The 24,804-nt window shown below is 44.1% G+C and overlaps 1 protein-coding gene across 1 annotated transcript; it reads left to right on the top strand.

Annotated features, from left to right (window-relative positions):
• Window positions 1-12,033: 12,033 nt before the first annotated feature.
• Window positions 12,034-24,246, top strand: LOC115128538 (terminal nucleotidyltransferase 5A-like). The gene is made up of 2 exons (XM_029658453.2): window positions 12,034-12,521; window positions 22,373-24,246. Exons 1-2 carry the CDS (start codon window positions 12,366-12,368, stop codon window positions 23,402-23,404), a joined length of 1,188 nt encoding a protein of 395 aa, XP_029514313.1. The 5' UTR covers window positions 12,034-12,365; the 3' UTR covers window positions 23,405-24,246.
• The last annotated feature ends 558 nt before the right edge of the window (window positions 24,247-24,804 follow it).

Here is a 24,804-nt window from a genome sequence, read left to right as displayed (position 1 = left end):
CTGACTCAAGACATTTCACCTTTTCATTTTTTATTAATTTGTCAACATTTCTTTGACATTATGGGGTATTGTGTGTAGGCCAGTGACACAAAATCCCATTTTAAATTCTGGCTTTAACAACATTTTGAAAAAGTAAATGAGTGTGAATACTTTCTGTTTCATTTGTCTAGCTTTCAATCGATGCCAAGATGTTTCCTTGAATTACTACAAATGATTTCCTATAAATAGCACAATTTGAAAGTATGCTAGCAGTACCAATTAGAAGGCACAGTACTAATTGGTATTGTGCATTCTGTGCTTTCCCTGATGACTGAAAGAGAAATGTGTCCTTTTCATTTGAAACTAAAGACGTCACTTGATCTGTTGTTCTCATGAACCAACCAACAAGGAAATGTATTCAGGAAATGTTCATAGAGTTCTTTGCATTTGCTGTTCCTTTTGTGCAACAAGTAACACCCACATATTTCCTCACTGTTGTTTGCTGGCCGTACTGTGGATTGTTCTGGTTGAAGAGATTTGAAAGCATTATGTAATTGGAAACGATACAGAAAACATGATGTACACCAAGGATCAAGGTGATTTATAGCTATGTTTTCACATGTTGCAAGATGGTGAAAAACGTGCGACGGAAAGTGTACAAACCAAACACACGACAATGCAATATAATGCTCATCTTTGCCCTGTAGCCTACTACTGTACCTAAACATCATAGTCTTTGGCACAGTGCAGCAGAAAAACAAGTGTTATTCACTCCATATTCAGATGTGTAGTGTATTGACATAAAGATCTACATGGTTAATAATACTATTGCATATAACAGTTAATAGTAATATTGGTACGTGCAGGTTGCTATACCGTATTCAAGGTCAAGGTACATTATTGGGGTGCGAAAGGACAAATCATTCTGTTATTAAATGTGACACTAAACATCATGGCTGTGTCTTGACTGCATTTTTTTTTCATGAGTAAATACTATTTATTTGCAGTATGTTGGTTCTTTTGGACTACTATTTATACTATTTGAATACCTGCCCTTATTGATGTCCTCCTTTGGATGTTTAGCAACAAAACCAACATGTGCACAACTAAGGGCCAAAAATACAGGGTTGGCTTAGATTGTTGACACCATGTCAACTATATTTAGTCTCCAAATGTTTATTGAAAACATGAACACATTTGCACAATTAGCTTGTTGGGGCGGCAGGTAGCCGGTAGCCTAGTGGTTAGAACGTTGCGGCGTAACCAAAAGGGTGCTGGATCAAATCCCTGAGCTGACAAGATAAAAACCTGCTGTTCTACCCTTGAGCAAGGCATTTAACCCACTGTTCCCCGGGTGCTGTAGATGTAGATTATGGCAGCCCCCCGCACCTCTCTGATTCAGAGCGGTTGGGTTAAATGCAGAAGACCAATTTCAGCTGAATGCATTTAGTTGTACAGCTGACTCGGTTAGTGACTTTTTTGCCATATTAGCATTGACATGAAATCAGTCAAAACACCTCAAAACAAGACATGGTATCAAGAACAAGATAAAACTATCTGAAAACTAGATTCCCATGGCAGCTTCTTGTCATTGTTGCTCGCTATCTGACTATTCAAAATCATAACATGCAGCATCCAGCACCATTTTCATGACGTTGTCAGCCAACCCATCTGTAGAAATATGTTTGAAATGTTTTAGAATTTCTCCATTTATCTAATGAACAGCAACATGGATTGTTGTCAACACCCACATTACGCTGAAGTAGTATTTCTGGTCAGGCTTGCATACGAGCCAGACAGGGCTGTGGTGGTGACTGTTATTGTTGATACCCTCTCATTCTCTCTCTCTCTCTCTCTCTCTCTCTCTCTCTCTCTCTCTCTCTCTCTCTCTCTCAGGTAATAGCTGTGTGTGCCACAGGGTGCTACTAAAGCCTCGATAAACAGCAGGTCCCTCAGCCATTTAGTAAAAAATGCATTAACACTCTGACCCCTCTCTCAGAACTCATATCTCCACGAATGGAGGGGAGGGGCGTATACAGGAGGATAGGGCAGATGTAGAGGTGCTCCATGCCCCGGGTGAAGAGGGCTGTATGGGCATGTCTTCCATCACCGCCCCCCTGAGTGTTGGATCTCTGGATCTTTGTGTAAATGACTCTTCTAATAAGATGTGTTTACCTACATGCTACAGCTCCAGGACATCACAGGTGAGGGAGGAAGTACTGACTATCTATGAAAACAAACAGAACAAGACAGACAAAAGAGAGAGGAGGACGAAACAGAAGAGAGAGAGAGAGTGTGAACGGGTGGAGATGTTACTCTCTCACAGAAGGATAGCTCAGTGTCTTTAAAGTCGATTGGTGTACAGGTTTTGGTATGCTCCTTTCTGCTCCTATCCTGCGTCATATTCTAACGTCCTTCACTGATGCTCATACTATTCCTCGTTCCTGTTGGATCTCTTTTTTATTGTAGCTGATCTCCATAGGAGAAGGTATTATGTACCTATAAAGACTTAATTAGTTAAATAAAGTTTAAACATTTAATTGTTTATTTTTTGTATAAATAAATAACACATTTATAACCAACACATTTATAACCCACACATAGAACTTCTTAGCACACTGACATCCCATACATAATAATGTTTAGGCTCACTCAGATAACCTTGTTGTTCTGAGGATTCCCTATCAAGTGACTGAGTGGAGTTTCTATGTCATAACCAGTTTTGCTCCATTCCTTATCAGCACAGTCTATCGTGTCTGGGAACCAGACCACTGATAATTATCATAACACGTGTGTGTGTGTGTGTGTGTGTGTGTGTGTGTGTGTGTGTGTGTGTGTGTGTGTGTGTGTGTGTGTGTGTGTGTGTGTGTGTGTGTGTGTGTGTGTGTGTGTGTGCGTGTGCGTGTGCGTGTGTGTGTGTGTGAGTGAGTGGAAGCCAGGTGCATATAGAGTAGAGATAAAAAATCAGCCTTAGCTCAGGGCTGAAGGGAAAGGAATGACCTTAACCCTACCGGCGCAACACTACCATGTTAGACTCAGGCAGACAAAGTAGATGACTCCACCAGAGGTTTGTATACTACAGTAACTCCATTCAGCTCTGTCACAACAGCTTGGTCAGTTCAGCACCTTGGCAGCCGGTCTGTGGCTTGTGTTTGACCTGTGACGAGGAGAGAAGAGACAGGTGGCGTTTCTGTCCCTTTGATACTCAATGTCCTGTTCTATTCTGTTCTGTTCTGCAGCCGAACCATGATGATGATGATGTCTTTCTGTGAGGAGGAGGGTTCGATAGACAGGTGGTCTCCCTGGATAGTGAATGTACAGTACAGTATGTAAACATCCCCATAAGCCTGAGCTCTGGCTGCTGTCTGGGGTCTGTTCAGAAGGATACCACGTTACACAACGTTGAGCAGTCGGATGGCGTTGTCTCTTGATGCTCAACGTTCTGTTCTACAGCCCAACCCCAGGATGATGACTGGGTGTACAAGATTAAACATCCTCCGGCGCATGAGCTCTGCACTCTTCCAAGAAGTCTGACAGTCTTCTTTGAAAGAGTGAAAACAGGCCCACTGTCTTACTCTCCACGTGGGAGCTCACTCTCAGTGCCTCTGGACCCCATCAGCTCCAGTCACGAGTCACGTGTATAGCCATATTGAATTCTTTAGCGATATGACATTTTAGGATTCCTGTTTAATGAGCATATTTTATTCCCGTCATGAGGTTTTCAGGGGGCGTTTCACCGTTCACCCATCCTCACCTTATAGTACCTCCGTATTATAACCATATAGCCATTCTAAATGAAAACAGACATATTTACCCACATCTTGCCATATTTTCATTGACTATTCACATTTGCATTATTCAAAGCAGTCAATGGTTGTAAACAGACATGACTACATACAGTACATATGGCTATATGTCCACTGTTCACCCAAACAGTATACAGTAACAGTATTATAAATTCTATAAAATATCTCATGTAGACGTATGGCTGGCCATATATTTTCACTCCTACTGTCTAATCCAGTGGTTTCCCTGCCTACGTTAGTACACAGTGTGTTAGGTTACGTAAATGCAGACGTAAGTATTGAAAGCAGGACTGGGTGGACTAGACCAGACCAGCTGGCAGTCGGTGGAAGGGGAGCCTAAAGTACAGTTGTGACATAACACATTAAAAGGTTTGACTCCCGACAGAAGACAGCAGGGCTCTCCAACCCTGTTCCTGGAGAGCTACAGTACCCTCCTGTAGGTTATTGCTGCAACCGCAGAAGAGACTAATTCTGTCCAAGTGGGAATACAGCAATTCTGCCTAAGCAGACCCCTTGGGACAATGACTCCCATTGTTAGGGCGGAGATAAGACCATATCGTCATTATATACAGTTTCTCTGATTCAGCTTATCAACCAGCTAATTATTAGAATCAGGTGTGCGATATTAGGGTTGGAGTGAAAACCTACAGGAGGGTAGCTCTCCAGGAACAGGGTTGGAGTGAAAACCTACAGGAGGGTAGCTCTCCAGGAACAGGGTTGGAGTGAAAACCTACAGGACGTTAGCTCTCCAGGAACAGGGTTGGAGTGAAAACCTACAGGACGGTAGTTCTCCAGGAACAGGGTTGGAGTGAAAACCTACAGGAAGGTAACTCTCCAGGAACAGGTTTGGAGTGAAAACTGACAGGATGTTAGCTCTCCAGGAACAGGGTTGGAGTGAAACCTATAGGAGGGTAGCTCTCCAGGAACAGGGTTGGAGTGGAAACCTACAGGACGTTAGCTCTCCAGGAACAGGGTTGGAATGAAAACCTACAGGACGGTAGTTCTCCAGGAACAGGGTTGGAGTGAAAACCTACAGGACGGTAGTTCTCCAGGAACAAGATTGGAGTGAAAACCTACAGGACGTTAGCTCTCCAGGAACAGGGTTGGAGTGAAAACCTACAGGACGGTACTTCTCCAGGAACAAGATTGGAGTGAAAACCTACAGGAGGGTAGCTCTCCGGGAACAGGGTTGGAGTGGAAACCTACAGGACGTTAGCTCTCCAGGAACAGGGTTGGAGTGAAAACCTACAGGAAGGTAGCTCTCCAGGTACAGGGTTGGAGTGAAAACCTACAGGACGGTAGTTCTCCAGGAACAGGGTTGGAGTGAAAACCTACAGGAGGGTAGCTCTCCAGGAACAGGGTTGGAGTGGAAACCTACAGGACGTTAGCTCTCCAGGAACAGGGTTGGAGTGAAAACCTACAGAAAGGTAGCTCTCCAGGTACAGGGTTGGAGTGAAAACCTACAGGACGGTAGTTCTCCAGGAACAGGGTTGGAGTGAAAACCTACAGGAATGTAGCTCTCCAGGAAATGGGTTGGAGTGAAAACCTACAGGACGTTAGCTCTCCAGAACAGGGTTGGAGTGAAAACCTACAGGACGGTAGTTCTCCAGGAACAGGGTTGGAGTGGAAACCTACAGGACGGTAGCTCTCCAGGAACAGGGTGGGAGTGAAAACCTACAGGAGGGTAGCTCTCCAGGAACAGGGTTGGAGTAAAAACCTACAGGACGGTAGTTCTCCAGGAACAAGATTGGAGTGAAAACCTACAGGAGGGTAGCTCTCCAGGAACATGGTTGGAGTGAAAACCTACAAGAGGGTAGCTCTCCAGGAACAGGGTTGGAGTGAAAACCTACAGGAAGGTAGCTCTCCAGGAACAGGGTCGGACAGCCCTGGTATACAGTATATGTATGTGTTTATTTGTATTTATTTTGAATTTTCTTGGTGTTTTTAATGTAAAAGCTCTGGTAGAGGAATATTTCCATGTATTACTACCATGAAACTTGAAATTGATTTGATCAGAACTTTCTATAATATAGCTTAATCTGAGTATGTCCTTGACCGTCTCTCAAAAGAGACTTGTCAGACCAGACCAATGGGACCAGGCCCATAGAGAGGTATTAATTCCAGTGAGAAACAACCACGGTCAAACTAAATGTCAGTTGATGTCCAGACAGAAGATAACAGGAAATGATTTTATTTGTATCCTGCAGCAGATACTGTAAATCACTAGCAAACAACCTGATAGATTTTATGATGCTATAAATAGACCCAGGACAAAATACATATAAAACTTGTCTGGTTACACTCAGTACTTCTTTGATGATGCAAGCTCTCATTACCTGTTATTGTATCCACTGTGTTCCTTGGAGAAATAAGGAAGTGTTGTCCATGCTCTGTTTGGCTTGAGGCTTAATCTGAGAGAGGATGTTGTTCCTCAGTTGACAACCTCCTTGTTTCACCTGTCAACACTGGAGTCCTACCAACATCTGTTTGTGGCTCGGCTCCATGTCGGTGTGTGTGAGTGAGTGCGTAAGTGTGTGCATTGTGTGCGTGTGTTTTCGTGTTTGCGTGTGCATCCTTGTGTGTGTGAATGACGTTAGCGTGCTGTTCACATTCCTTCCTTGCCTTGAGGGGAACGACTGGAGCAGGACATCAGTTCAGAAGAATATTACTAAAAGAAATCCGTTCTCCTCATCTACCCTTTGGTTAAATAAGACTTGGTCTTGGTTTGCTTAATCCTTAGCTCTCTGGGCAACATCTTCTCTCAGATGAGGCCTCAAGCCAAACCGAGCATAGACAGCGCCTCCTTATTCCTTCAACACCCAGCACTACTGTACATTATCATCCCAACAGCTCTGTCCTTCCAGGTTGTGTGTTTGTTTTACTACCATAGTATCATGTAGTGCAACATGAAGCTAATGTGGCAATCACTAATCCTAGGTAAAAAGAACTGTGTATCTGTGACGTATCTGTGGTTTGGGGACAAATGAAGGAAGTTGACTAAAGATGGGTGTGTTTGATCAGGAATATGATGACTGGTGTCTGGTTTATAAGGAACAATTTCATCTCATCAATCCAACTCCACCAACCCACCAACCCACAGAGATGTGCACGCACACACGCCCGCACGCACACGGCATACAGACTCTCAGAATGGACAGCATATCAGTATGGATATACAGTATAATGGCTTTGCCCTACATTAGGTAAGAGATTAATGGAATGCCGATTGATGGTGATGATAATACAATGTATTGGGAATGACATCCATACAAGCATTATACTCAGATTTATATCCCCCAACACAGGGAGAAATACATTCATAAACAATATTCTAATTGTAGTCTGATTATGATGGCCGACAATGAGGAGATTCTGGATCTATCTCCCATGGGGGGATGAGTGTGTGGCGTTTACATGGTTCTGGTGGAACTGTTGCCTAATCCATTAAGATTGTTCGCCCCACTATAATACTCTCCCCTGTGGTATCGTCCAAACTTTACGTTTCAATAAAAATGATATTCTTCTTCATTGATGGAAAATGTTTACAACTGCGTGGAAGGTTTCTGAGGTCTAAAGATGTGTCCTTCCTTTCTGATGATGTTTTTCCTGTTCCGGCTCTTTGAGAGGAGCCGGCTTGGACAGCAGACATAGACCCGTCCTCCAGCCTCTAGTGTTGACACCATGCCACCAGGCAGCCGATAATTAACTGTATGAATAGAAGTGCCACTCCCCTGCATGCCTGCGTGGTGGTACTGCTCTTTATCCTGATGCCTGTGTAAAACCTGTTTACCAATTGACAATAACTAACACGGCCTGAGGTATCTGTAACTATGACCTATGGTCACTTCCTCATTCAAAACACACACACACCTGTTTGCGCTTTAGACACATGGGCCAAGCACGTTTTTCCCTTTAACTCGACAACAACATGGGACACGGATATTAACCAGCTCTTTTACTCCTATACCCGCCCAGCCACTCACTGTCACGACAGAATGTCAAGTGATTCCCGTTCACACGCCGCTACCGGGGATTCTTTAGAAATTGAGGGAGGACGATGGTGAGGAGAGAGGGAGGAGAGGTGAGGAGAGAGGGAGGTGAGGTGAGGAAAGAGGGAGCAGAGGGGGGGAGAGACAATACAGAGAGGCCCTCCTGCCCCTGGTTCCGGGGTATTATTAGCCTACTGACGCAGGTGCCTTCCCCACGTCACGTCTGTCCTGTCAGTCACACCAAGCCCAGCACTGACTGACTAGGAGTGGCTGTTACCAGGGAAATCGTGACTATGTTTAACAATAAGCTGCTCAGGTCAATGATACCCGTGATGACGCCACTCTCTCCTCTTGTTGGCTCAACTTAACTAGTCTCATCAGGGCCCCTCATATTCATAAACTGGTAGAGGGAGACTGGTAGAGGGAGTCTGGTAGAGGGAGACTAGTCAGGGAGACTGGTAGTGGGAGCCTGATAGAGGGAGACTAGTAGAGGGAGACTAGTCAGGGAGACTGGTAGAGGGAGACTAGTCAGGGAGATTAGTAGAGGGAGACTGGTAGAGGGAGACTAGTCATCGAGACTGGTAGAGGGAGACTAGTCATCGAGACTGTTAGAGAGAGACTGATAGAGGGAGACTAGTCAGGGTGACTGTTAGAGGGAGACTGATAGAGGGAGACTAGTCAGGGAGACTGGTCAAGGAGAATGTTAGAGGGAGACTGTTAGAGGGAGACTAGTCAGGGAGGCTGATAGAGGGAGACTGATAGAGGGAGACTGAGTAACAGGCTGACACCTTCCACAAACAAGCAAGCATGCTCACACTGAGACATGTCATTATAGCAGGCGTTATCAAGGTGGAGTCCGTAGACAGGATGGAGTCCGCGGGCAGCAGGGGTTATCAAGGTGGGGTCCGTAGACAGGAGGGAGTCCGCGGGCGGCAGGGGTTATCAAGGTGGGGTCCGTAGACAGGATGGAGTCCGCGGGCAGCAGGGGTTATCAAGGTGGGGTCCGTAGACAGGAGTGAGTCCGCGGGCGGCAGGGGTTATCAAGGTGGGGTACGTAGACAGGATGGAGTCCGCGGGCGGCAGGGGTTATCAAGGTGGGGTCCGTAGACAGGAGTGAGTCCGATGGGCAGCAGGGGTTATCAAGGTGGGGTCCGTAGACAGGAGTGAGTCCGCGGGCGGCAGGGGTTATCAAGGTGGGGTCTGTAGACAGGAGGGAGTCCGCGGGCGGCAGGGGTTATCAAGGTGGGGCCCGTAGACAGGAGGGAGTCCGCGGGCAGCAGGGGTTATCAAGGTGGGGTCCGTAGACAGGAGGGAGTCCGCGGGCGGCAGGGGTTATCAAGGTGGGGTACGTAGACAGGAGGGAGTCCGCGGGCGGCAGGGGATATCAAGGTGGGGTACGTATACAGGATGGAGTCCGCGGGCGGCAGGGGTTATCAAGGTGGGGTCCGTAGACAGGAGGGAGTCCGCGGGCGGCAGGGGTTATCAAGGTGGGGTCCGTAGACAGGAGGGAGTCCACGGGCGGCAGGGGATATCAAGGTGGGGTACGTAGACAGGATGGAGTCCGCGGGCGGCAGGGGTTATCAAGGTGGGGTCCGTAGACAGGATGGAGTCCGCGGGCAGCAGGGGTTATCAAGGTGGGGTCCGTAGACGGGAGTGAGTCCGCGGGCAGCAAGGGTTATCAAGGTGGGGTCCGTAGACGGGAGTGAGTCCGCGGGCGGCAGGGGTTATCAAGGTGGGGTCCGTAGACGGGAGGGAGTCCGCGGGCAGCAGGTGTTATCAAGGTGGGGTCCGTAGACAGGAGTGAGTCCGCGGGTAGCAGGGGTTATCAAGGTGGGGTCCGTAGACTGGAGGGAGTCCGCGGGCGGCAGGGGTTATCAGGGTGGGGCCCGTAGACAGGAGGGAGTCCGCGGGCGGCAGGGGTTATCAAGGTGGGGTTCGTAGACAGGAGGGAGTCCGCGGGCAGCAGGGGTTATCAAGGTGGGGTCCGTAGACAGGAGGGAGTCCGCGGGCGGCAGGGGTTATCAAGGTGGGGTCCGTAGACAGGAGGGAGTCCACGGGCGGCAGGGGATATCAAGGTGGGGTACGTAGACAGGATGGAGTCCGCGGGCGGCAGGGGTTATCAAGGTGGGGTCCGTAGACAGGATGGAGTCCGCGGGCAGCAGGGGTTATCAAGGTGGGGTCCGTGAAGACGGGAGTGAGTCCGCGGGCAGCAGGGGTTATCAAGGTGGGGTCCGTAGACGGGAGTGAGTCCGCGGGCGGCAGGGGTTATCAAGGTGGGGTCCGTAGACGGGAGGGAGTCCGCGGGCAGCAGGTGTTATCAAGGTGGGGTCCGTAGACAGGAGTGAGTCCCGCGGGTAGCAGGGGTTATCAAGGTGGGGTCCGTAGACTGGAGGAGTCCGCGGGCGCAGGGGTTATCAGGGTGGGGCCCGTAGACAGGAGTGGAGTCGCGGGCGGCAGGGGTTATCAAGGTGGGGTTCGTAGACAGGAGGGAGTCCGCGGGCAGCAGGGGTTATCAAGGTGGGGTCCGTAGACAGGAGGGAGTCCGCGGGCGGCAGGGGTTATCAAGGTGGGGTCCGTAGACAGGAGGGAGTCCACGGGCGGCAGGGGATATCAAGGTGGGGTACGTAGACAGGATGGAGTCCGCGGGCGGCAGGGGTTATCAAGGTGGGGTCCGTAGACAGGATGGAGTCCGCGGGCAGCAGGGGTTATCAAGGTGGGGTCCGTAGACGGGAGTGAGTCCGCGGGCAGCAGGGGTTATCAAGGTGGGGTCCGTAGACGGGAGGTGAGTCCGCGGGCGGCAGGGGTTATCAAGGTGGGGTCCGTAGACGGGAGGGAGTCCGCGGGCAGCAGGTGTTATCAAGGTGGGGTCCGTAGACAGGAGGGAGTCCGCGGGCGGCAGGGGTTATCAAGGTGGGGTTCGTAGACAGGAGGGAGTCCGCGGGCAGCAGGGGTTATCAAGGTGGGGTCCGTAGACAGGAGGGAGTCCGCGGGCAGCAGGTGTTCCACGGGCTGTGGAATAGCACTAACAACAACAGATTCAATTCATTTTTTAATAAGGTGCAATACAATGTAATATTATGAATCTATTAATTGATATTCTTGACCCTGGGAAACCTGGGCCTGGGGGCTTACTGGAGTATTGTATCCATAGAACTCCACCAATTATACATTTCTCAACTCAATACCAAAATGTTTTTTCTTCTTACCTAAAGGCACTGTAATTTTTTCTCTGCCTCATGGAAAAATGTTTAGATGTTTTAGATGTCGGCTTTAATTAAAGCTGTAACAACAACAAAAATAATTCTGCCACATGACAAAATGTGTAGAATTGCAAGACATTTGCTTGAAAACTGCTAAATGTTTTTTCCGGTGCCAAGAGGCGGGCCTTTAGAATGTTCCTTTCCAGGGCCCGAGACTTGGTTCATCCAGCCATGCACTTCCGAAGTCATAGTAAAATGCCTCTTTTATTTTATCCAACTCGAGTTCTGATGAGGGTGTCCCTGAATAATTTGCAATCAAAATGGGGCCTCGGACTCAAAGAGTTTGAGAACCAGTGCATTATAGAGAGTGAGGTTGCTGGCTGGTCAGGCCTGTTTGGAAAAGTGTGAATGACCAGTTGTCGATAAAGACATGATTGAGATACAGACTGGTTGAAATTATACTGTAACAGAAACAAATGTTTTCCCCTACTTATGTGAAAAAAAATGCAGGCTTATAATTCACAATAACCAGAGTAAAGGCTCTCGTCAATCTGCATCACTAAAGAGTTAATGATTGCGCTAGAAAATGTAAGGTAGTATAATTTCCGTTTGAGACAACATACGGTATGTAGTGTTAACCTCCACACCTGCTGGAACATTGCCTTTAATTGTCAATCGCGCTATAAAGCGGATCTTCAGCGCTACTGACTGAATAGAGCCCTAACTCTATCATTCTAGAGTAGACAGTTAAATAAAATGTTGTTCTTATGATTCAATTGTTGTTGTTGTTATTATTATTATTATTATTATTAGTCTATTACATGTCTACTCACTCTACAGAACAGAAGATATGTTTAGCCAATAGACCGTGTAAATAGCCCTCTAATGTGTATACTAAATGTGGCTGAAGTATCCAATGACAGCAACAGGCTGGTCTCTGCTGACGCAAGGGAAGTGGGTATGTGCGCATGGCCGCTTGTAGTCTTCTGTGTCTTGAGGTAGGTCTTCATAAACCTGCCGAACAGCCAATCAGGACGTTTATGTTAATCCCATTTTTTTTAAACCCGTCAAAATGCCTCTAGCTGGATTACAGCTAGAAGTGTGTCACAGCGCAGGAGAATTTTGGAGATGCCACACAGTTCAGTTTACGGGTCTATGATTTGCATGTGCAGAACTCTCTCGGATCTTCAGCCTAGATTGTTTAGAAACTTCTGTTCTAAGTGAATCTGAGAAGCGCAACAGGAGCGATTTAGTTTGATTTCTTGTCGATTTCAAGTTTCATTCCAACTTCAAAATAAACACTTATTTTGGCAATTGCTTTGGTACTGTCCATAATAGCCTACATCAACTAAACTACCAAAGAATTGACTACTTTTCCAAATCCCATCGTCATGTCCTCCGGGGATGAGTCGGAGCAGAGTCGGCGGTTCTGTGTGTTGTCTTGGGAGCAGGTGCAGAGGTTGGACTCTATTCTCGGAGAGAGCGTCCCTATTCACGGACGCGGAAACTTCCCGACGCTCTCTGTACAGCCTAGGCAGATAGTGCAGGTGAGATAACGGCTTTGGTCTGGGGAGTTCTGGAGCGCATGCAGCCCGATATTGGGAAACGATACTTTTGTCTAGCCAAACTCATCTCACATGGCTGTTATTTTACCTTATTTTAAATAGTTCAATATGTATCTAATTCAGTCTGATCATGAAGTGCTTTAGTGAATGAATAGCCAACTCAGGAATGTGCATGAAATCTATTTTTTTAAACGCACGAACGCTTGCACACTTTTACTCAGGTAGGCTACACACGCACACTCACAGTACATTGAAGTCGAATTTGATAGGTAGGCTAAGAAAAGTGTAAGGAAAGCAGTGTATTTTGTGATTATTCCAATGCTAACCATGTCATCTTTGTGTAATATCATAATCTAGACCAGTCTCATTTCTCAGCACTGTGGCTGAGGATAAAAAGCACCAATATTCTTCAATATCAGGTCAGATAACATCTGTGAATATGATTATTTGCCAGTGGTGTTGGCATGCTCATATAGTGAATTGTTGCAATAGCCTACTCAAGGTCTTGGAAATATACTGGGGTGCCTTGGTAGCCTACATTTGAATATCCACCCATTGCAGTGAATCATGACTTATGAATCCTCATGAGTAACAGTAATGTTATTTACATTCACTTCCACAGACAGGAGGAGATCTCCAGGAGCAGATGATCTAATGGTTTAACTGACATGTTCCACTTTCTCATTCCAATGCTTCTGCCACCAGACATTTCATTGGTCAAGGAAACCATACAACTTGTACACAGGGAGAGACAGTAAAGTACATTGAATTATAATTGGCGGAGTACAGAGACTTTGAGAATGTAAAAGATTCCTCTCCAGTCTCTTTCATTGATGAAACGAATGCTTGTGATCTGTATTAATAGAGCAGACCTATGTGAAGGATGTATGCTCTATCCATGCTGTTCATCAGAGAAAATCCCCTGGCTGGAAAAGTCTACAGTGGGCTCTGGCTGGCCATGCAGCTCCATACCATCGGCAGTAAGCATTAGTGCATATCTCCAGTAACATGTTCCCTTCCTCTCTCTCCCCTACCTGGAAAACCAACTGATCCAAGCCAGGGCCTAAATAAGAAATGTCTTCATACAACCAGAAATGTGTTCTTCCAGGTGTTCCACAGGGCTCTCAATAGGGGCCTGTTCACTGAAACTCTGTCATCTGGATAACATCTGTTTATTGTCCGGCTCCATATTGTTGTGTGTGTGTCTGTGTGTGTCCGTGTGTGTCTGTGTGTGTCCGTGTGTGGCTGTGTGTGTCTGTGTGTGTCTGTGTGTGTCTGAGCAATGGGAGGTGTCAAAGAAAAGTCTCACTGTTGGTGATTTAGTGCACACGAGAAATATCACACTTCATTTAGGGCAGTGGATTGTGGGTAGATAAGCCAACATTGGGTTGACAGCTCTGAGGAACTATACAATAGGCCTACACACACGCACACACACACACACACACACACACACACACACACACACACACACACACACACACACACACACACACACACACACACACACACACACACACACCACAGGGGGTTGGTGACAGGTTTTTTGTTGTTGAGTATGAGTATTTTTTAATTGGGGAGGACAGATTTGTGGTAATGGTTGGTGCAGAAGGTGGAATGGTATCAAATGCATCAAACAAATGGTTTCCATTTGCTCCGTTTTCAGACATTATTATGAGCCGCAGCCTCCTGTGACACACACACACTAGCCAGTAGGCCTACCCAGTGGTGTTATACAGCTGAGATTACATATCCAGACATTGAATGTGTTTTAGTGTGTCAGATCAGATATTACCTCATGTTAACAGTAGGGTGGTAGAGGTAGAGCTAGGGGGCTAACCTGTTTTACTTGGCTTGGCCACCCAAGAAAAGGGAACACACTTTTTCCAGGTTTGCTCGCATCTAATTCAGGGTGTAGATTCTAGAATAGAGTAGAATACAATAGAGACTGACTGAGTGCACAGTAGGGCAAAGCCTGAGTAAGATCTGGTTTCGTTTTTGTTTGTTGTTTCTTCATCCCTGCTCTTGTTTCACCATTGTGAGCTTACTGGAAGTGAGCTCTACTTTCCTGGGTGGCGGCGATGGCTTCCATTTCTGGGGCAGGATGGGGAAACTGGATTAGTTAGTCAGGCACTCGAGTAACAGGGGCCTTAGAGGGTCAGGACTCTTGACAAGGTTGACATGGTATGAGTAGACCCTAAACACTCACATACTCACACACTCACACACCACAATACTAGCCCAGTCACCTGGTTCTGTTGTGGGCCCTGCCAGATTGTAAACTAACTCCTCTGTCGGTCTATTGTTGGTGAGACTGAACGACATGATGACACCACACGTCTCCACAGAGTAACAGGAAAGGAACATATTTTGGGCTTACACTACAGTGTATAGCTCTGTTAGTCTTCTACATATAGGCGTGTGCATTCCTGTTGCTGGCTTTCAAGGAGGCCATTGCAGGGAAATGCCAACTGAACTCAACATTCTCTCTCTCTATGAGGTAGAATATTTTTTTTCAATTTAACTAGGCAAAACAGTTAATAATAAATTCTTATTTACAATGACGGCCTATTAACAGTGGGTTAACTGCCTTGTTCAGGGGCAGAACAACAGATTTTTATCTTGTCAGCTCGGGAATTCGATCCAGCAAACTTTCAGTTTCTGGCCCAACGCTCTAACCACTAGGCTACCTGCATCCCCAATAAATGCCATATCATCAGTCTAGTTTTATTAATGAGTACTGTATCACCAGTCTAGTTTTATTAATGAGTACTGTATCATCAGTCTAGTTTTATTAATGAGTACTGTATCACCAGTCTAGTTTTATTAATGAGTACTGTATCACCAGTCTAGTTTTATTAATGAGTACTGTATCACCAGTCTAGTTTTATTAATGAGTACTGTATCACCAGTCTAGTTTTATTAATGAGTACTGTATCATCAGTCTAGTTTTATGATAATAAATGCCATATCACCAGTCTAGTTTTATTAATGAGTACTGTATCACCAGTCTAGTTTTATTAATGAGTACTGTATCACCAGTCTAGTTTTATTAATGAGTACTGTATCACCAGTCTAGTTTTATTAATGAGTACTGTATCACCAGTCTAGTGTTATTAATGGGTACTGTATCACCAGTCTAGTTGTATTAATGAGTACTGTATCACCAGTCTAGTTTTATTAATGAGTACTGTATCACCAGTCTAGTTTTATGATAATAAATGCCATATCATCAGTCTAGTTTTATTAATGAGTACTGTATCACCAGTCTAGTTTTATTAATGAGTACTGTATCACCTTTCTAGTGTTATTAATGAGTACTGTATCACCAGTCTAGTTTTATTAATGAGTACTGTATCACCAGTCTAGTTTTATTAATGAGTACTGTATCACCAGTCTAGTTTTATTAATGAGTAATGTATCACCAGTCTAGTTTTATTAATGAGTACTGTATCACCAGTCTAGTTTTATTAACGAGTACTGTATCACCAGTCTAGTTTTATTAATGAGTACTGTATCACCAGTCTAGTTTTATTAATGAGTACTGTATCACCAGTCTAGTTGTATTAATGAGTACTGTATCACCAGTCTAGTGTTATTAATGAGTACTGTATCACCAGTCTAGTTTTATTAATGAGTACTGTATCACCAGTCTAGTTTTATTAATGAGTAATGTATCACCAGTCTAGTTTTATTAATGAGTACTGTATCACCAGTCTAGTTTTATTAACGAGTACTGTATCACCAGTCTAGTTTTATTAATGAGTACTGTATCACCAGTCTAGTTTTATTAATGAGTACTGTATCACCAGTCTAGTGTTATTAATGAGTACTGTATCACCAGTCTAGTTGTATTAATGAGTACTGTATCACCAGTCTAGTTTTATTAATGAGTACTGTATCACCAGTCTAGTTTTATGATAATAAATGCCATATCATCAGTCTAGTTTTATTAATGAGTACTGTATCACCAGTCTAGTTTTATTAATGAGTACTGTATCACCTTTCTAGTGTTATTAATGAGTACTGTATCACCAGTCTAGTTTTATTAATGAGTACTGTATCATCAGTCTAGTTTTATGATAATAAATGCCATATCATCAGTCTAGTTTTATGAGTACTGTATCACCAGTCTAGTTGTATTAATGAGTACTGTATCACCAGTCTAGTGTTATTAATGAGTACTGTATCACCAGTCTAGTGTTATTAATGAGTACTGTATCACCAGTCTAGTGTTATTAATGAGTACTGTATCACCAGTCAAGTTTTATTGATGAGTACTGTATCACCAGTCTAGTTTTATTAATGAGTACTGTATCACCAGTCTAGTTTTATTAATGAGTACTGTATCACCAGTCTAGTTTTATTAATGAGTAATGTATCACCAGTCAAGTTTTATTGATGAGTACTGTATCACCAGTCTAGTTTTATTAATGAGTACTGTATCACCAGTCAAGTTTTATTGATGAGTACTGTATCACCAGTCTAGTTTTATTAATGAGTACTGTATCACCAGTCAAGTTTTATTGATGAGTACTGTATCACCAGTCAAGTTTTATTGATGAGTACTGTATCACCAGTCTAGTTTTATTAATGAGTACTGTATCACCAGTCTAGTGTTATGAGTACTGTATCACCAGTCTAGTTTTATTAATGAGTACTGTATCACCAGCCTAGTTATATTAATGAGTACTGTATCACCAGTCTAGTTTTATTAATGAGTACTGTATCACCAGTCTAGTTTTATTAATGAGTACTGTATCACCTTTCTAGTGTTATTAATGAGTACTGTATCACCAGTCTAGTTTTATTCATGAGTACTGTATCACCAGGCTAGTTTTATGATAATAAATGCATTATCATCAGTCTAGTTTTATGGTAATAAATACCGTATCACCAGTCTAGTTTTATAAATGAATGCTGGTTCAGTTGTCGTGACCACCCACAGCAAGGCAACAAATTCACCTCTGAGGAAAACCCCATCATCTGTTCCTGCTAGCCTACTGACAGTACCCTGAGTATAGTATGACTGGGCTGGGCTGTCTCTGCTTGCCTTCAGGGCTGACTGGACCGGATGCCAGGGTCATAGACTACTGAACATCTCATTCATTTACTGATGCCATTTACTTGGCTTGGCTGGGTCTTTCTGTGACTTTCTGTCCAGGCCAGGCAGTGCTCTAACTGGTGTCTAGGGGACCATGGGGTTTAGCTGGCTAATGGCTGTTTTTGACTCTGTTTTCCCACTAAAATAATAAAACACATTCAGGCTGCAGTCAGACTGAAGTTAAGTTCCAAATGGCAGCCTATTCCCTATATAGTGCACTACGTAGGGAATAGGGTGCTATTTAGGAGACACACAGACTGAGGTAAATGGATTACTAGAGGAAACCCGACAGACTGGAGTAGGAATGCAAAGAGTCTGTACATAACATGTCGCCAAGACATTGTCAACACCACACCGTCTGGTCAGTTTGTGGCTTTCTTTATACGTCTCTAGCTTCTCCTGGTCGACTTCGAGAGGAAGTGTCCCCCCTTAGCTCAACTTCACCCGGTGCTTGTTGCGTAACGCGGGAATGGAATGGCTTACTTTTGGAGAGGTAGAAGAAAGGGCGTTACTTCTTACTTTTGGAGACCCTTTTGTGTTATAAGACATTATCAGTGGGTCGTACGTGCTTAATGTAAGTCTTACAAGTCATTATAACCATGTAATGCATTACACCTGGAGGCATTCAGATTGACCTATTCCATTCAGTTAGACCTATTCCATTCAGTTAGACCTATTCCATTCAGGTTGACCTATTCCATTCAGTTAGACCTATTCCATTCAGTTAGACCTATTCCATTCAGGTTGACCTATTCCATTCAGTTAGACCTATTCCATTCAGGTTGACCTATTCCATTCAGGTTGACCTATTCCATTCAGTTAGACCTATTCCATTCAGTTAGACCTATTCCATTCAGTTAGACCTATTCCATTCAGGTTGACCTATTCCATTCAGGTTGACCTATTCCATTCAGTTAGACCTATTCCATTCAGTTAGACCTATTCCATTCAGTTAGACCTATTCCATTCAGTTGACCTATTCCATTCAGTTAGACCTATTCCATTCAGGTTGACCTATTCCATTCAGTTAGACCTATTCCATTCAGGTTGACCTATTCCATTCAGTTAGACCTATTCCATTCAGGTTGACCTATTCCATTCAGGTTGACCTATTCCATTCAGTTAGACCTATTCCATTCAGTTAGACCTATTCCATTCAGTTAGACCTACTTGTCATTGGACGCAGTAGCATATCACACAGCCCATATTAAGGACAATTATTTCCTCATTGTTTGTTTCAGGCTAGCAGTATGTATAACTATCTTAATGGTATCATCATGGGTTGATACCTGATACCCAACCCTATGTTTGGTAAGGCGGTTATTACTGTTTATTATTATGAATACTGATTTTAGCTTAGTCAAACCTAATTCCAAAATACGTACATATGCATATGGGTTCATTGAAGCATATATTCCAGTTTCTATGAATCATTGATTATTCCACGAGGACTCTGGGAAATGATTCATATATATTCTGGTGTTTGTTTCCACAGAAAGAAGGAAGAAGCCTTTAATATTCTGGATGTTTTTATTAGTGACCATCTGTCCGGAGGTCGGGTTACCAATAGAAACAGATTGCTTTGCTCACTGGAACACAGTAGGGTTCCATAAACTGCTTTTATTGCTTACTCAATTCTCTGTTAATTCCGCCCCTTAAAAGGATTGGCTTTGAAACTCAACATTCATTATTTCTTAACCTTTCGTTTACGTTCTGAACCTTTTCCTCAATAGACCTTTTCATGGTGGTGTCATTTTTCATTGTGAGTACCACTACCCCTTCCCTTGGAACCCTGTCAGTAGCCATGGACCATATTAATATTCTTCAATCACACCACTGTGTGTTTCTGGGTCTGGGTAAAGGAAGCTACAATTAAAGGACAGGAAGGATTTTGCAAGAGTTTTGGCAGAGAGGGAGACAGCACATATTATGCATGTCTCAATTTGCCTGTTTTTTTGGTCTGTCTTTGTTTATAGGTTGGTAGGGAGGAGGCCGTAACCTAAATCCATGAATGGGGGATCTAGCTATGTTAAGTCAGAGACTCGGCAGGACACTCCTTTCCTGGCATGGTGGTGAAGCCAACATAACCTAATTCCTCAGGCACAACTTTGTTTGCATGTGTGTTCCCGAAACAAATGTATAGGCTCCCCACTTGGTACAGACATCAATTCAACATCTATTCATTGAAATGACGTGGAAACAACATTGATTCAATCAGTGTGAATCAGGCAGCATAGTACTGAGGGCATTCCTATCTTTTTATTTACCTTTATTTAACTAGGCAAGTCGGTTAAGAACAAATTCTTATTTTCAATAACAGCCTAGGAACAGTGGGTTAACTGCCTTGTTCAGGGGCAGAACGACATATTTGTTTGTACCTTGTCAGCTTGGGGATATGAACTTGCAACCTTTCGGTAACTAGTCCAACGCTCTAACCACTAGGCTACCCTGCCGCCCCATCTTGAGCTGGTTAAAACCATATTTCATTGTGGGTGGTGACTGATACAGATATCCACTTTGTAATGAAATGGTGGCACTGTAGCAAAGTTGTGGACAACAACTGCATAAAATAGGTATTTTAATAGTAAAGAGAGTGGGTAGCTTATGTTGTTATGTCTATCTTATGCTTAAATGGTGAACTTGATCCGACCTGGAAATGGAAATAGATTGTATGTGGTTGTGTACATATACAGACTAGATACCAGATACCTGGTTGAATACTTGGATGAGTGTCTGGATAAAGATACCAAGTGTGTGTACTTGGTAACCCTGGTCAGGCCTGTTAAGTATTGTCCCAGTTTCTTGTTTTCCTCGTTGGAGTGTCCGTTGCCTTCAGCTTCCCTGAACTCCAGGATCCACCCCAGATGGTTCTGTTCTGGGACGCAATAAGCTCATGAACCATTTCTTTACCAAGTACAGTATGCTGTTTATATTACCAAATAGGGAAAATATGTTTTCAGTATGGCGCAATCATACCAGAGTTTATAAGTTCACAAGCCAACCCCATTTGTCTATGTCTCACAGATGTGTAATGTTTCTTTTCGATAACCTCCAGGTCAGCTGGGTTTCCTCCAGAAGTTAGAGACAAAAGACATGCACTGGCTTGCTGTGTTCCACAGAAAAATCTCTGATTCTCCATGCATTACAATCAGAGGCTGTATCTCTCTGCGTGAGGAAAAAGACAGACATCTTTGTCTTTTAAGAACGGCAATAGGAGTATGTGAACAAATTAAAAGGCTGTGCATTGCAAATAAAACAGAAACTCTTCTCACAATCTTTTGATAGTAATGATCACATTTGCTTTTCCACGTTGTTGCTTGTCTTTATTTGGGTCGTTCCCACTAATTCAGTGCCTTTTTAGAAGTGTAACTTGATTTCACCTAATTGTAATATTCTGTCATAAAGAGCACATGTTCAACTTAATAAAAAACATGCTTTCCCATCTCAAGAGTTCAAATTTAAAAAATTCTATAGCAAAGTGACAGGGTTGACAATTTCATCTTAAATCAGCCTTAAATCCCTCAAATGCTAAAACATTTCTAGCCCGTGTATCTATGGGTAACAGGTTTGACATGTTATGCTCGACCTGCTCAGTTTTCCACCACAAAACACTAGAAAAGGGGACAAAAGAGTAGAACCAGCTCACCTGCTTTTACACTATGACTTGACTATTAGATGTTCAGTGTTTCTTTTGAAAAAATAATCATTAAAAAGGAATAGTTTCACCATATTAAAATGAGAGTTCAGTTCACATAACAGGGTTGACCTTAAAATGAGGGACAGACGTAAATGAATCACTAATCACATGAAATAAATAATCATCTTCAGACATGACTTTTTCAAGCAACAAAATAACTATTGCTTTTGGGGGGGGGGGTTAGTGGGTTGAAATCATCCTAGAAGTGACACAGGGTTGACGGAGGGACATGTCAAAATGCTGCATTTTGGCCCTTTAGGAAGCCTTTATTCATATATAAAATCTGATTTATTTACTTCTCAATGTGGTCTCTATTAAAAAGGAACTTCATTTAATATAACAGGCTTTTAAAATGCAATATTGGTGCACAATATCTACTTAAAATATCAAAGGGACGCAAAAGGAACTATTTTCGTGGAACGACCCATTAACTGTTTGGTTCCTCTTTACGCCCCCCTGAGTTGCTCTCTATTCTCATCCACACAACAAATTATTGGATGCTAGTATTTTATCTTTACTGTTATGAGCATTCGCTGAAAGCAAGGTGAACCATTCCTTGATTGAAATGTAAATATTACCATTTTTAAAAAAGTGGCAGTGACCATGAAAGCTATGTCTCAACTTGCAATGGCATGCATTTTCAGTGCATAGTTCTTTGAATGAATCACCTTAGTTTGTATGGATATCTCTCTCTTAGATCACAAACATATCTCGGCCGCAGATCATTCATAGATATCGCTCAGGTGTCATGGAGGGCCATGTGTCTGCAGGTTTTCACTCCACCCTTGTACTTGATTGATCAGTTAAGGTCACTGATTAGGCTGGAACTCTCCTCACTTGGTTGTCTAGGTCTTAAAATTAAAAGGAAAAAAACAAAAACCATGGAATGAGTTTGACACCCCTGCTCTATCAGATCACTTGAAAGCAACAACAAAAAAATACGTATTTGATCAGAAAAGAAAATTGACAATAAAGTGTACTAATAATACCTCTCAGATCCCTAACCCATGTTTCTCTCTCTCTTCTGTGCAGGTGGTTCGGGCGCGTCTGCAGGAGCGTGGTGTGGTGGTCCGAGATGTGAAGCTGAACGGTTCAGCAGCCAGCTATGTGCTCCACCAGGACACCGGCCTGGGCTACAAGGACCTGGACCTTATCTTTGGCCTAAACCTGACTGATGACAAGACCTTTCGTGTGGTCAAAGATGTGGTCCTGGACAGCCTGGTGGACTTCCTACCTCCGGGGCTCAGCCGTGTCTCGCCCATGACCCTCAAAGAGGCCTACGTCCAGAAGCTGGTGAAGGTGTGCAACGACACAGACCGCTGGAGCCTGATCTCCCTCTCCAACAACACGGGGAAGAACGTGGAGCTGAAGTTTGTGGACTCTCTGCGGAGGCAGTTTGAGTTCAGCGTGGACTCGTTCCAGATCGGTCTGGACTCACTGCTGCTGTTTGACCGCTGCTCAGAGACGGCCATGTCCATGTCTGAGAGCTTCCACCCCACCGTGGTCGGAGAGAGCATGTACGGGGACTTCCAGGAGGCCCTGGGACACCTCCGCACCAGGACCATAGCCACGCACAGCCCTGAGGAGATCCGGGGCGGAGGACTGCTGAAGTACTGCCACCTGCTAGTGAGGGGGTTTAAACCGGACTCAGAGGCTCATATGAAGCTGCTGCAACGCTACATGTGCTCTCGTTTCTTCATCGACTTCCCGGACATTGGCGAGCAGCAGCGTAAGCTGGAAGCGTATCTCCAGAACCACTTCAACGGCATGGAGGACAAGCGCTATGACTGCCTGGTGACGCTGCGGCATGTGGTGGACGAGAGCACCGTGTGCCTGATGGGCCATGAGCGCCGCCAGACGCTGGCACTGATCTCGGCGCTGGCGCTACGGGCCATGGCAGAGCAGAACGCCATCCCGGCCCTGGCTAATATCACCTGTTACTACCAGCCGGCGCCTTACGTCAGGGACGTCAACTTCAGTAACTACTACATAGCGCGGGTCCAGTCGCCCATGAGTAACTCTTATAGTAACTCTTACCACAGAACATGGCTTCCTTGCAGCTGAGTGATGTGGATCTGTGTAAGAGGACTGTGTTGTATGTTGTGTTTTTTAAGCTTCTAGTTTCTCTGTTTTAGTCTCAAATGGTACCCTATTCCCTATATAGTGCAGTACTTTACATGACCAGGAAACTATATAGGGAATAGGGTGCCATTTGAGACACACCTCTGTCTCATGGTAATGTGAGCTGAGCAGTTTGATAGAGTGCTTTGCTCAGTCCACCTGTAGCAAAATTACATCTTGTGGGAGACTTGAGGACAAAGTCCAATGAGGACCAAAAAAAAAGGAAACATTTGTATTGAATTGTATTTTTTTGCCAAATCTTCAACTGCAACCATTCCCACTAAGTTATATCAATGAATACTGCTGTAAATCTGATTTGAGACGTTGTTATGATGTTTTGTTAGCTTTTTTTTCTGAAGCGTTGGCTTCTTTGTTATATGTATGGTGAAGACTGGTGGTCTATTTTGATGTGTGGAAAACGGTTGAAATGTGATGGAATAACTTTTCAGCTTCCCAGTCGCGATGAGGGACTTTAAGTGTATTTGGATCCATAAAAGGAAATATAAGAAACCAGAAATCTGAATTCTGTTCTGACTGTGGTTTCAACTGATCTTTTCATTTGAAGATGTAAGGACCAAATAATACAATTTTTGTGTAGCGTGAAGAAAACAAAACAGACTTTTGTGATTCTAAGTGCCTGAAACACCAATCAACATCTTAAAGTAGCTTACTTTGTAAATTAAATAACTGTTTTTGGATCTTTTTCACCCAGGTTACTGTACATTTCTCGATCCAGGGTCAGGGTATTTCTTTTTCAAATAATAAAAAAAGATACAAAATGGAAACATTGGTGTTATCTCCTTCTTCCTCTATCTAAGTATCTAATACGTTACAGGTTACAGACAGACACAGACATGCAGGGCAAGCAGGTGAAAGGGTCCGTCTCTGTACGACTTAGCAGAAGCATTAAAGGTGCAATCTGCTAAATGTATAGCTGTTTAATTGTCATTTTAATTAATGGTATACCCACTGACATACCCCATCCCTCAGCTTAAAATCATTTTAGGGTTGCTGTTTGTTGAAACACAAATTAGCTGTGGCTTTAAATCTGCTTAAGTCTCCTCTCTCTCCTACTGTGTCATGCACTGTGGGCGTCCCTTCAATAGAAATATTCTATTCTTTCCATTTCTATGATCTCATCAGTCTGACACCAAGGCCCTAAGACACACAAACACTTCCTTGTTCTGTTCTGTTCCCACCCCCTCAACGTTAACATGGGAAACGGAATCCCCTCTGCCCTCGTAGCCATCCATACATTAGTTACGCCTGCATGTCATCCATAATGTCTCATGAGGGGTTTCCTGTATCATTGGAAAGAGGGGTGAAAAGAGATGGCTGTTGCC

Source organism: Oncorhynchus nerka, linkage group LG4, assembly GCF_034236695.1.
Source record: "Oncorhynchus nerka isolate Pitt River linkage group LG4, Oner_Uvic_2.0, whole genome shotgun sequence".
In the NCBI taxonomy this organism is placed as follows: domain Eukaryota; kingdom Metazoa; phylum Chordata; class Actinopteri; order Salmoniformes; family Salmonidae; genus Oncorhynchus; species Oncorhynchus nerka.
The sequence above is the reverse complement of the archived record's forward strand: the minus strand, read 5'-3'. Positions and strand labels throughout refer to the sequence as shown.

What these genes read in the sequence shown, in the direction of transcription:
- LOC115128538 (XM_029658453.2), top strand. Translation starts at nt 12,366, where the DNA reads ATGTCCTCCGGGGATGAGTCGGAGCAGAGTCGGCGGTTCTGTGTGTTG. An exon ending in AGCCTAGGCAGATAGTGCAG is followed by an intron (nt 12,522 to 22,372) that starts GTGAGATAACGG and finishes TCTTCTGTGCAG; the next exon opens with GTGGTTCGGGCGCGTCTGCA.